At 50.6% G+C, this 13,545-nt stretch overlaps 3 protein-coding genes across 3 annotated transcripts; 1 reads left to right on the top strand and 2 right to left on the bottom strand.

The window, feature by feature from the left end:
- Window positions 1-6,788: 6,788 nt before the first annotated feature.
- On the top strand, window positions 6,789-8,203 carry N7457_008364 (glutathione S-transferase family protein; the record flags this gene model as incomplete). The annotated part of the gene is made up of 2 exons (XM_057179407.1): window positions 6,789-6,939; window positions 7,002-8,203. The coding sequence occupies 2 exons, from the start codon at window positions 6,789-6,791 to the stop codon at window positions 8,201-8,203; spliced, it is 1,353 nt and encodes a 450-aa protein (XP_057027793.1).
- A 1,024-nt stretch (window positions 8,204-9,227) lies between these two features.
- aspf4 (allergen Asp F4) lies at window positions 9,228-10,358 on the bottom strand (the record flags this gene model as incomplete). Its single annotated transcript, XM_057179406.1, has 1 exon — window positions 9,228-10,358. One exon carries the CDS (start codon window positions 10,356-10,358, stop codon window positions 9,228-9,230), a length of 1,131 nt encoding a protein of 376 aa, XP_057027792.1.
- A 1,959-nt stretch (window positions 10,359-12,317) lies between these two features.
- On the bottom strand, window positions 12,318-13,304 carry N7457_008362 (isocitrate lyase/PEP mutase family protein; the record flags this gene model as incomplete). Its single annotated transcript, XM_057179405.1, has 2 exons — window positions 12,318-13,100; window positions 13,170-13,304. 2 exons carry the CDS (start codon window positions 13,302-13,304, stop codon window positions 12,318-12,320), a joined length of 918 nt encoding a protein of 305 aa, XP_057027791.1.
- Between the last annotated feature and the right edge of the window lie 241 nt (window positions 13,305-13,545).

Genomic DNA, 13,545 nt, shown 5'->3' with positions numbered 1-13,545 from the left:
GGTGGAGCGAGGTTACCAGGGATGGAGCGCTCAGTATGGCTGACAAGGATTTTGCTTACGGTCAGCCTGTAGACAGCCGTGGTGGGATGATCACTCGCAAGGAGTAATACTGTTGGCACTACTATAACTGCTACTACTCTACTCCGTATACCGCCAGATTTGATTGTCCACTGTGCACACTGTTTCAAGCCCTTGCAAACGCCATAAGTATGTGCCACGTTTGCGGCCCAAAATACCGCGTTAGAGACCTTTGTCTCATCTCAAATCCCGGGTTCGAGACTCACGTTACACGGTACTTCGACTGCATGGTTTACAGAGCTGGGAGTTACTTCTGGGAACACAAAGCCTTCCCATCAACGGGCTGGGACAGGATTCGCACAACGTCATGTTGTTGACATGTGGGTGTGACTGAAGCTCAGGCAGCCATGGAGGTTTCACCAGTGGCGGGCTGTCATACTCCCCGGATGACTTCTTCAGGCACGGTGCTAGGGTTGATAGAGCCGCTGAGACGAGAATGTCAGCCACGGAGACCCCGGCACCAGGATTTGCATGCCATCAGACACCGTGTGATGACCTTGTTTTTTTCCCTGCATGTCTCGGCCATATCCATGACGCATTACACGCAAGCCCAGCGTCACTCTCACCTTTCAATTCGGCAGACATTTCGGTTCCAGAATTTTGAACCGTGGTACCCATGGATGAGCCCCCAGCCCCGGCCCGCAACTTCTAGAAGGCGAGCTAGAACCTTGGAAGATCCGTGAGTGGAGTTCAACTTGAAACAGCCCGTCTGCATCTTGTCTCGTGACACTCGACGCTCAAAAAAAGAAAATTCGGACCCGAGGTACTGGATACGGGTGCATCCTCAACATTACCGAATTACCAAATTTGGTTTTGCAACTAGCATTCGGACGATCTTTGTGTTTGCGCATCACTACTCCGTACAGAGCACTCCGTAGAGTCAGTATGCATGGATTCCATCGGAAATCTTAGTCCCCAATGCTACAGCCAATAAACGGACCATGTCAATAACTCAAATATCTCAAACCGATCGGCTACGATCAGGGGCAAATCCCGATCTGTTAGCAAATCCCATAAATCTCCGACTTTCTCAACACTCCACACCTTTTTTCCAACGGCGCGGAACGGTGGGATGGAACTAAGTGGAACGGTCCTTGCCCAACTGGGATCGTTTATTGAAGTTTGCGGACCGCTAGTTCGTAGAGTTTTCTTCCCTGTTTCTTTTTCTTTTTGCCACTCTCCCACTTTTGCCCATTCTTTTCCCCTTTCTCGGCTCCCCGGGCCTTAGTCCAGGTACACCCGTGTGGTCGCATGAGTTCCCTTCTTTTTTTTTTTTTTTTGCCACTGTCACCCCACTTTAGATACTTTTGTTCTTTTCAATCGGCGGTCAACCGGAAGAGTCAGATTCTCCTGCTTCCGATATGGGGTCCCATTGATTGTCAAGGCATTAGTAATTCATTTTACCTTCTTCTTTAAAGCGTTTGCGGAGTCCTGATTGGCAATCCCGAGTGGTACCGTTGTACGGAGTACTCCGTACAATATCCAACATTGTACTCCGTACAGCCTAGCGGGACTTGAAGCACTGACACCGGATTACTACATTAGGTAGGGCACAGTGTAGTCCTGTGGAGGTTCCAATAGAAGTTCAATTTACCTGCATCCAGTGCTGCGTCCATCGTACCATGATAATCTCTCTGCCTGACCCGATCCAAAAACAGGGAACGTGGACGGAGTACAGAGTCACAGGAAACCATTACATCTCGGGGGTGAGGTAATTTCCGGGGAAACCAGTCAACAACCCGAAACTGGGGAGATTCTTCAGCCAAGTAGTACGTGGCAGTTGTACAGAGGACGTGGGGGTGTACTTTGTACGGAGTACTCCGTACTTTGTATACATTTATGCAGACTAAGATACTCACACGACGTTTAATCGGAGTAAGTAACCGCCATCCCATGGTGAGCACGCCATCAGCGCCACAGCAAGGGGATGAAGGAGATCTTCGTGGAAAGTAAAATCGAGTTGATGCGTACTCTGTACTCCGTATAACTGGAGAATGGAAGGGGAACGAACAGGGCTCGATGGACAACCCCCTTCTCTATGAGCGATGTCCCGAGAGCCAATAATCATAAAAGGGGGAGACTTATATTGCATCCTTCGCCAGTACGGAGAGACAGGGATCCCAATTTCTCCAAATGTGCTACGACGTTGCCCTGCATGCATCAAAATAATGATGTGCAATGCACAGTCCTCTGCAGCGAGACGATCCTGGTCAGGGACTGCCAGCCACCGAATACTATAGGCGGAGGTTAATCGGCTCTGTACTCCGTCGCTGGGTGATGCTCTCATCTAAACGACACAAAAACTGGAGTTCTTTTATGTATTACATTTTGTGATTAGAGGGCCAAAGCGGGACTAACCGATAGTACCGAGTACGGCAGAGAATGTACTTGAGCAGATAGGAGAAAAAGGGATGTGTCGAATAACGGCACTATGGGATAGGATGCAGTAATTAACCCTGGCATCATATTATATCTTACTATAATCGAAACCCGCAGTCGAATACCCCAAATGTTTCTATTCTTGCCATATGTCTCAACCACACGGGTAAGAACCACGGGTAAGAACCACGGTTGAGGACGGGTCCTAGGACTTTTTTTTCTTCTTTTCTTCTTTCTTTTTTCCATGCCCCTGAGACTGTACCGAATGCGTATATGATATACGAAGTACACTTTCAGGTCGATTCGAGGTGTGTACCTGATCTGTCATATCATTTGATGAGTTCGTGGGATAGGTTTGTACATGGGATTCTCAATCCCGGCATTTTGGGCTGTCGGCTGTCAGGTCCTTTTAGTGGGATCACAAATACGAATCGGCCATTCCGTTTGCCCTAAATCAATGGGAAAAAAGAACGGGAAAGTCCCGCCAAGTACTCCGTACTCCGTACTCCGTATGGAGTATGTTGTATGGAGGAGTAGATTTTTCTTTTTGTTTTTCTTTTCTCTTTTCTCTTTTTTTTTCTTTTTCTTTTTTCGTTCTTTTTTTTCCCGCTAACACCGCTCTGGGCGATCTGCAAACCCACACGTGTTGTTACTTGACGTCTTGGTGCTCTATATTGAGTCATACGTGAGGTGCTTGGACCTATGCCTTTTATCTTGTTCCAATAGAATTCCAAATTGTGTACTCCGGAATTAGGTGGACGATAAAAAAGAAATATGATAATAATCCAAAATGACTCCCTCACCGCATCTAGGAACCGTCCCTATGGAGCCTTGGTGGGCCCACGGGAGATTGCCCTTTACCAGTGTCATCTCGCGTGGTTTCATGATTTACTGTACATATAGAAGGGGGTTTGTGAGACCGCAGAGAGTGAGGAGCGGTAGACATGCATTAGTGAGGCCCTATACCCTGAACTTTTCTCTGTCCAGGGTATATAGTGAGGTGACACGACAGATTAGTTTGATTGCTATGTCTCATATCCCTCCACTTGTCCTCCACTAGTGGTTCACCAGACACACGCGCCACAGAAGTAGTGGAGAGCTTCTAGAAAAAGAAAAGCGAAATTTCCATTGGATTTCCACTTGGGGCTGCATTATTCATCCCGAGGCTAACTTAAGTAAATCGCAATTAATTCCTACGTCAGATCAGGTGGATACTCAGCCTCCTGTTCATGGCAGGGATGTTCGATGGGGAATTTTAGGGATTTAGTCTGTAATGGTGACGGTTGACCGGAAAAGGTTGGGGGGAGAGAGAGACTTTTATTTCTATAAGAATCCTGTTCCCGTAACCTTTTCCTCTTCCTCTCTTTTCAATAATAATCTGACTACCATTTTTGTGCACAGTCTACAACTGGACTATCGCCGAACTCTCTACCTTCCAACCCTTCCAACCCTTTTAATCTTCCACACCATCCCACACCGTACACAATGCCTTCCATCGGCACTTCTCAGTTCCCTCCATGCCCCGGTCCTCCTCCCAAGGGCCCGTTGCCTCCACTGCCGAAATAAACAGTCCCCCGTCTCCTCTTCAACGAACCTGATGACCCTGGCGCATTCTGGTCTACCCAGATCCGCCCACGACCCGGACTCTCTCGGCATGGATATCACGACTTCAACTTCGACTTGGTTTCTACTTTCGGATTCTTTGTTTTCCACGACCTTGGAACACCTAATTTACACCCACAAAAGAAACCCTTGAAGCTTGTCTCGGCACAACACAAAGAGCGCTAGCTCCGCCGTCAATGCTCGTCTCTTGGCACTCCCGATCAACAATATGTCGCTAGCCACAGCGCAAAGCAAGGGTGCAAAACTTGTTTCGACTGGCCCTCGGACAATTTCTTTTGATTATCTTTTATTTTTTTCCCGATTGCTCCTGATTTTGGAGAATCCTTTCCCGCTCGAATTCTCTCGCTTTTCAGCGACCTTCCACGTTCGCTATGGGGACCCAGCGCCGGCGCCACCCCTCGACGTGCTTTAATAGCCTGTTTTGTCTCATTTCAACCCTTGACACCATCGATCACGGGTCTTCTGCGGGGATTCTGTTTCAGCTCGATCTTGATCTCTGACGCGCAGATGCGGAGCAACGTGCATCCCCCAACCCGCACATCAATTGGACAATGCGCACGTCGACCAACACCCCTGTCCTATGGGGCGTCTTGTGATCGTCCCGCCTATGCGTCATTGATCGAGTGTCTCTTCTTCATTCTCCCCGTTATGACTGGTCTCTCGACTGTCTTTTAATCCTCATGTTTCCTTTTTTTTTCATGTCTGCATCTAACCAAGTTTGGAATTGGCATTGTATCATAGACTTAGTATACCCAACAGAGCAATTTGTCTTTTCTATACGTATTCGATTCATTTCGGCAGCTCATGGGTATGTCATGCATAAACCAGCCCTGGACACTCGGGTGAAACGTTCAGCCGGCCGCGGCCGTTTCACTAATCAGCCAGCCCGAAGGTCACTAGCAAGAAAGCTAGCAGGGATGTTAATAAGGCGGGTGTCGCGGTAATCACCGTATTGCCGTCTCTTTGCGCAATCTGATTATCCATTCCAATTAAACCTTGGAAATTGAACCGAGTGTGAAGCACCAATCTGACCTCGTCGAAGCTCCCCTGATTAACAGCGCATCTACTATATCCAGTGCCATGCATGCGCCGTATGCTGGAAATGATTGGGTCTCGTGGACTCCGTATTACAGCATCTGACTCCAAACCTAGCGCTAAATCCATACCTTCCTATCTAGCACGATGACATGCATACTGCCCCCAAAACACGAGAATGCGATCTCGGAATCAGACATGGCTCGTAAAATGGCTAAACGCTAAACGGCCGAGCGGAGAACAGAACAAGATACGAGTCTTGCCCCGTCCGAGCGCTTCCGGGGGCTTTGTGAACTTCATTGGCTCTTTTACTACACTATTGCGCTATTAGTGGTGGAAATCCAGGATCTGGGAGGTTAGACCACTGGTCCCGGTATGGCGTACTCGATTTCTCTTTTCCAGCCAATTATGCGTGGGTTGTATAGCCGACCTTGTTGTTCCAGGTTTCCAGTTGATTTGTTTGAAAATCCTGCTCGATGTCGATTAAGACTGGCTATGACCTACACGTGCATTGCGTGCTGAGGTTGATCCCAATCCAGATGTCATCGTCATTGAAGAAACTATGACAATTGGTGTCCAATCTTGGATGGTGTCTTCCCCCGCTTCTACCCCTCTGCGATCTACTTCATTTTATTCATTCGATTCATGTTTACTTTTTTTTTAGTTTCTTCTCTTTGATCAACGTTTCAGTCCTGAACTAGACCGCGTTGGTGCGATCAAGTGACCCAAGCAAGCTTTCGGCCGCAAGGCTCTCGGATCTTGCCCTGAGTCTTCAAGGTCATGATTCATTGATTTTTAACTTCGCATGTCTCATCTGAAAATCACCCTAAGCCCCTGGGCAACCACGTGGTGTGCCGAATGAGGTCATTTCTTGCGGGCTTTCCCTTTATGATTGCCAATGTGGCTCAATCGGGATATCACAATGTAATAGCGCCAATGACCGAGTCTCGGTGGCAGCATCCCTGCTATTTGGGGGCGGGAATTAGGCTATCTTTACCGGAGTTCTCAGGCTCTCGGTCTTTCAGCTCTCAGGGCTGTGCCACGAGGAAATCTTGAGCCTCTTAAGGTTCCAGCTGGCATCATACGATTGAGCCCCGACGCTGCCCAAGATTTCCGAGGTTTCTTTGTTCAGGCTGAGTGAGATTGATGCCTACCCAGAAACCCGGGTCGAGTACAGCGTACTCCGCACGCTTTGATATCAAAGATACTATGTGGAACATGCATCCGATCTGTCGCAGCAAGGAACCCGTATCAACGAGATATCGTTTGATAATATGGCGCTGCCTAGCTCGTAATCCAAGCCACATGTTGTCATATTTGCTCATATCCAAGAAGCTTGGGAGCTAGCGTGCTACTTTGTTGTTTACTTTTATTTTTAATCTGCACTTTGACTTCACTGTTGATGCCATTCAGCCTGATAAGACACATCCAACCATGCAGGCCCTAAATGACGGAAGTATCTGAGAGCAGCAAACAAGAACTTACCTGTCTATTTTCGGACTCACATTATTAACAATTAGATCATAGACATTCTATCTCAGTTAAGTCTAACAAAATTATACCAAATTAGTACTGTCTTGTAGAAGCCGGACATGAAACCCGAGGTTAAACACACGTGATTCGTCCGCCCAAATCAATCGCGGCAGCTCTTCTCCTTCAAGCGCAAAGCCACCATGGTACTACAATTGCATGTATGGGGCCCGGCCTTTTCCCTGCCCTCCATTGACGCACAATGTCTCGCTGCAATCGCATACTGTTCTGAGGTCCTCCCCAAGGACTCATGGGAGCTGGTCGCGAGCAGCGATCCCTCCGTGTCCCCAACAGGTGATCAGAACAAATCAATAGCATCAACTGAAACTAGCTGCTAACAAGTCATTTTCATACAGGCGAGCTCCCTGCTCTCCAGAATGGCTCAATCTGGGTAAGCCGGTTCCGCAACATCGTCGACTACCTCCGCCAACATTCGAACGGAGCATGGCACCGGGATCGGGACCTGGATGGCGTGCAAAAGGCCGATAGCATTGCGTACGCAACCCCCTCCCAAGTCTACTACAAATACAAACAGCTAACCCTATTCCCCTCCAGCTTCTCCGCCTTCGTTGAATCCCGCGGCCAACCTCTCCTCGATCTCTCCCTCTACGTAACCAGCCAAAACTACTACACCAACACATCCCCAGCCTATGGCTCTCTCCTCCAATGGCCAAACCAATGGATCCTCCCACCCAAGCTACACAACGCCGCCAAATCCCGCACCGAACACCTCGGCCTCTCATCCCTAGACCTCCAAGCAGTGGAAGACCAACGGAAACGCGAGCACTCCGCCGCCGTAGCAGCCGGCCAGGTCCCTAGCACCATGGTCCAGCCACCCCGCGACACAGTCTCCAAACTCCTCGGCCGCACAGCCCAAACCAACCAATTCCGCCTAGAAGCCCTAACAGCCGACTTCTTCGAGCCCCTCGAAGCAATGCTCGCCCGCAGCAACAACACCTGCTTGCTTCCCGCCGATGAGGCTAACAGCCCTTCCTCCCTGGACTGCATTGCACTGGGCTACCTATCCCTAGCGCTAGTTCCGGAACTCGCCTTCCCCTGGCTGCGCGACGCCATGCGCGCCAAAGCCCCTCTGCTGACGGCGTACACAGAGCGCATGCGCACTCGCTGTTTCGGCGACGCCGTCTCCCCCGCGCAAGCCTACCAGCCCACCACACCCGCAGCCCTGCCGTGGCGCGCACCTGAGCGTATCTCCGTCGCTGCGGTCGGGAGCACACTCCTCGGCACGCTGGCGGATAACACGCCCTTCTTGAGCGAAGTGCGTCAGAACCGGCGGTTGAAGCAGACCGCAGAGTCTGACTCAACGTTCTCCTCTATCGAAAAACAGGTTCTATCGTCCTATGCGGATTCTAACACCAAGGATATGTTCGTGTCCATTGCGACTGCTGTGGCAGGCACAGCAGCCCTCCTTGGATACATGGTTCATGTGGGCTTGCTTTCCCTGTCAACCGGGGGCGCGGAAGAAGAAGAGCTCGAGGAAGAGGTAGACATATCCCAACTTGGAAGTATATCCGCGCTTGACATGTTGAGTGAATTGTAAGAAAGGCAAAGTCTGTTTACAGGATTGGTGTTTTTGAAACTATATCCGCCTTGGGCGCAAGCGAAGACTGTACGATAGCCTTGCGTTCTGTCCCTGTGGATGGCTCCATGGATTTCCTCGCTATATCAAAAAAATGGCAGATCTTTGATCTGTGCTATCTAGATCATCTCCTTTGTTTTTTAAGATTTATGATAGAACTCAAATGTATGAATCTGTTTGCACTGGGAGATAGAGGAACTGTAAGGGTAAACCCTGGGAAAGAGTATGGTGTTTCTGAGGTCCGGGCTGTCACTCAAAGCCCTAACTCCGACGTTCACATTCCACATGACGGAATGTCTCTGAGGATCATCTGTATCTGCACTTTTGGGGCTGGCTTGATGTACCAGAGTATAGATTCCTATCGGACAATATACCAAATGTATAACACAGTTCTAATTGCGCCTCATGCAAGACATAGCGCCAGCGATCATATGCACATCAAACGTGAAGACTTGGCAAAAGCATATCAAGAGCAAGTTCGTTTCAGATTTAAAGACCAACGAACAGGTGTTGGCACTAATCCTGCAAGACGAATTGACAGGGATACCAATCCTACGGCGTAGTTTAAGGCAGTTATTAGCGCTGATTAAATACAGAAGTATATGGAAGGGAAAAAAAAACACTAGCTCTAGAAAAAGGAAAAACGGAAATGATATCAACTCTCAAATCAGATGGTATATGTACAGAGAAATAGACAGAAATTTGACGCAAATCGTGACCACAAAGATATGTAAGAACCCCCTCGATGAAAGGGAACAAAGATCCATCGGGGAGGCGGCCGGAAGATGGATAGATATGTGGCCAGGATAGTTGCCGGGGGGCCAAAGCGGACCTGCGCACGCACACAGCAAATCAGAGAGATACAAGAGACATCTCCAGCGTTGGGAAGTAATTTGCGCAAAGACGAAATCTCAGTAGAGAGGACAAGATTGCTTTGAAATGGGACAAAGATACAAAAAAATCAAAAAAAAGGACGGTGGTCGATTTAAGCCCAGCCCAGGTTGACGATGAGACGGACGGGACCGGGGCCCTGGGCAATAGCCAAGTCGGGCTTGCCCTGGTCGGCGGCGGTGTAGGCGCTGACGACGCTGCCGGCACCCCTGGTGATGGAGGAGCACTTCTCACCCTCGTGGTTGCAGATCTGCATGCCATCGATTTCCATACCAGCAAGCTCGGCGATGATGCAGGAGACATCCCAGCCGGAGAAGTTGTCGTTCTGGGCGTTGCTCATGTCGAATTCACCCCAGGTGGAAGCGTAAGCACCGATCAAGTTGGTGGGAATACCTTCGCCCTCGGCGGCACCCCAACCACCCTGGGAGTTGTCATCGACGGCAACGTAGATGCTGTGACCGGGCTCGACAGTGAAGCTAAGGGCCTTGTTGGGGCTCCAGAAACCGTTCAGGCCACCATCGGGACCGTAGGAGTTCCACATAACGACGGTCCAGGCCTTGGCGTTGTCGTTCTCGAAGCGGATAACGTGCTTGTAACCGCTGGCGGCGTCTTCCTCAACGCGGATCATGTTGCTTCCCCAGGGGCTGCCGACGTTACCGACGAAGTCCCAGTCGAGGTTGCCCTTGCGCTGGCTGACGGTGGCGGAACCGAATCCAGTGGTGGTGTACTTGCCATCGGTGGGGTACTCGGCCCAGTTGCTGGAGCCGGAGGAGCTGGGGCTAGAAGGAGCGGCGGTGGGCTTGACGGAGGAGATGGCAGCAGCCTCGCTGGTGGCCTCAGCGGTAGGAGCGACAGTGGTAGTGGGGGCGGGGGTGGGGGTGGACAGGGGGGCCTCAGGGGTCTCGGGGGCCTCAGAGGGAGCGGCATCTGCAACGACATCTGCAACAACATCTGCAGCGACCTCTGCGGCGGTATTCGCAGCGGAGCCCTTGTCGCCGAACCAGTTGTTGATCCAAGAGACGAGTTGGCCGTCGATGGTAGCAAAGACCTGCTCACCGCGCTTCTCAACGTTGGCAATCTGAGGAGCAACGGTCACGGTGGGTTCGACATCAATATCGACAATGTCTCGGTGGTGTGCGTGACGACGCTCGTGGCCGTGGAGACGAGCGACAGCCGACCCAGCGGTCAGCGCCGTCATCAACAGCATAGAGTTGGAGAAATGCATATTGGACGAATTGAATCTGCAAAGGAGTGACTAGGAGCGATAAAAAAAAAAAGAAGAGAACGCTCTCGACGAAAATCCCAAATGAATGTGTGTGAGAGTAGTAGAGAAGGAAAGAAAGTGGACTAGGGGGGACTATTAGTACAATACCGAGTTACACACGGGGTTTTAGGCCCAGGCTGAACCCAAAAGGTCCCAAAAGGTCCCAAGGCTCCCAAATCAGGGGCCCTGGCCTTTTGATTCGCCGGTTCCTGGCGGTTCCTGGCCGTGCGCCTGCGCTTTTCGTGTGATTGGCTGTCCTCCGGGAGTCCAGACTCGGTCTCTTCGTACTGGGTACCTGACTCTACTATGCCTCCCATCGCGGCTGTGCAGGTACTCGTTACCTGGGTTAAGGGGTGTCTCTCCTATTAGCAGATTCTATTCTTACGGCTATTATTGTGGATGTCTATTCTTGTGATCATGAGCTGATTATTGTTCATATTGTCTTAAATGTCAAACACGTGCACCAGAATATGATCGGAATGCTGAATGCCTCTATGTGAACGTCACTCCGAGCCCAACGTTGATATCAATCTCAATGTTTACCTCCACGTATGGACTTACAAACTCTGATACTTCCAACATACATGTACATGCAGTTAAGACACGTCCCCGTCATTCCGGTTTCCCCACATAGGCCAATCGGTGAAATACCCAGCAAGGATCTAGCCTCTCCTTACGAATTCTCAAGTCGAGTAATCTTACTTATACAGGGGACAGCTCATCACCGCCAGGACAACTGTATCCAGGTCGACTGACACCTCATTGCCAGGTCATTTGAGCCCAACCGATGACAATACATTACCTTTCAGACACCTACTACTCCGTACAAGTAATGAAGATGACCATCTCACCCTGTCAATCGTATCCACGGATGTGCGCGCAACAGGGCCTGGCCGCAGATCAACGGCAGAGATTTGCCCCTACGCGGCCGATGGGTCCCCTCGATGGCTTGCTGTAAGGCATACGGAGTATCCATTCTGTAATCTTTATATCCACACTGTCTTCAAGCCACTCCCCACTCGTATGACGAGTCTTTTCGGTAGGGCGTTACCGGAAAAGGGTGTCTTCATATATTTGCCCGTCCGTTGTAGGGGCACACCTGGGCCAGGCCTATTTTCGTCTTGCACTCTATGTTGTGAGTACGGAGTACTCCATCTGAATTATGAGTCGTTTCATGCTGGAAACTTTAATCGTGGCTATTTGTCCAAATGCCCCGTGTGCTCCGTGACGGTATTTTGCCACATGCGGTTCCTGAAACGTTAGGGGGTGCAGGAACCCCGTCCCTGGCAGGTCCCCTCGCTTCTCGATGCAGGTACGTGTGGTCCATGGTCTGTGTTGGAACCCCGGAAAGATGAAGCAAATTGTACTCCATTCTGTACGGAGTACAAAATAGACCAATTGTAGAGGCCGTGGTGCGTAAATAAACAAAACCAAGGTCTGCACGGGAGAGATCCTCGGTTGGTCCGGTCTTTGGTTGTGTTTGATTGGTCGGGGGAGATTAAATCGGCGAATTTCAACCAAACTTCCAAGGCTCTTCACATCGCTTCCACGGATTTAATTCTCGACAGTGTACTCCTCCGTACCGAGTACCGAGTACAACGGTGTATATCATACTCCGTCTATTCCGGACTCAAAGACTCGCTGCTTATATTACACTACTGAATGTGGCTGGGACAAAAAATAGAATCCTATGGCAGGTGGAGAAGTTACTAATCACAGAGTGACCTTCGATTGAATTCTACGCAAAGGGGAAGTTATCATGCTTTGACCAAGGCAATAATTGCTAAGTACCTATGGAGTACGAAGTAAAAGGTTGTGTGTTCGAATGTTGTACTCCGCACGACTCCGCACTTCGCACCCAAAGGCCCTCGCAATGCCCGTACCTGGTAGAGTGGTGTTGGCGGCATTCCCTCGGCACGTTCACTTCTCTCCTAGGTCGACGCCACTCTCAAACGCAACGCCACCAGCTGCCGCATCCAATTTAAGACTATCATCTAGCCCGCAGACTCTGAACAGCATCTGAGGCGTCAACTCCTGATCCAGACCGGGCAAGCCATCTTGTTTCAGCTTCTCTAGTCCCTCTCGCATAGCAACAAGCGCCGGGCCTAGAGTCGCAAGCGGGAAGATGATAATACGGAACCCAATATCCCTCGCTTCCTGCGTAGAAATCGAAGGAGTGGATCCATGCTCCACCATATTCAACAGCAACGGCCACGGCGCAAGGTCTCCCACGGCTTGCCGGGCCATTTCCCGAGATGAGATGCCCTCCAGGAACCCGACATCTGCGCCTGCGTCCCTGGCCGCCCGCAGCCGCGCTAGGCTCTCTTCATAGCCGTACTGTTGTAGGGAGTCTGTCCGTGCAATGATCACGATGTCGCTGCCTATCCGTTCGCGCGCTTGTGCGGCCGCCCGGATGCGGCTGGTGTAGGTTGCTGTGTCGACGAGCTGCTTTCCGGAGAGATGTCCGCACCGCTTAGTCTGCACTTGGTCCTCGATGTGGAAGGCGGCTACGCCCGATCGCGAGTATTGTTCTGTTGTGCGGGCGACCATGATCGGGCCGCCGTAGCCGGTGTCGGCATCGGCGATTAGCGGTGTATGGGGGGAGAGATTTGCTAGCATCTCTGCGTTCGCTCGCATGTCGTTCAGCGTGCAGATTCCTAGGTCAGCTTGGCCGTGCACCGAGGCTGCTGTTCCGGCTCCTGTCTAAGGGCTTGAGTGTCAGCGCGGATCATTTCATCTCTCTGAAAGGCTGGATCACGGTGTATTGGATACCATGTACAATGCATCGAAGCCTGCGGCCAATGCCAGTCGTGCTGACACTCCATCATAGACTCCTGGAGCTGTGATGAAAGTCTTGGGGTCTTGTAATGATCGCCGTAGGCTGGTTGCTGCCGATGGAAAAGCCATGGTTGCCTTATGCCAAATGGGATAGTAGTGGCTTCCTTGACTTTAATATGGCCAGGAAATGACCCGATGGGAATGAGTTACCCTCCGGACTTCCACGGGTAGTATCCTCATTGAAGCCCGCGAAGGCACTGGCCTTCCACATGTGATAAGCTTTTGGCCATCGCTTCCCCGCTTATGAACCCTTCAGGCAATTGCACTATGTACTGCTCCAACTGCTTCAATAATGCAAAGACTTCACTTG

Source organism: Penicillium paradoxum, assembly GCF_028828445.1.
Source record: "Penicillium paradoxum strain IBT 22861 chromosome Unknown utg000007l_segment0_segment0, whole genome shotgun sequence".
Lineage (NCBI taxonomy): Eukaryota > Fungi > Ascomycota > Eurotiomycetes > Eurotiales > Aspergillaceae > Penicillium > Penicillium paradoxum.
This window is presented reverse-complemented; position numbering and strand designations above follow the sequence as displayed.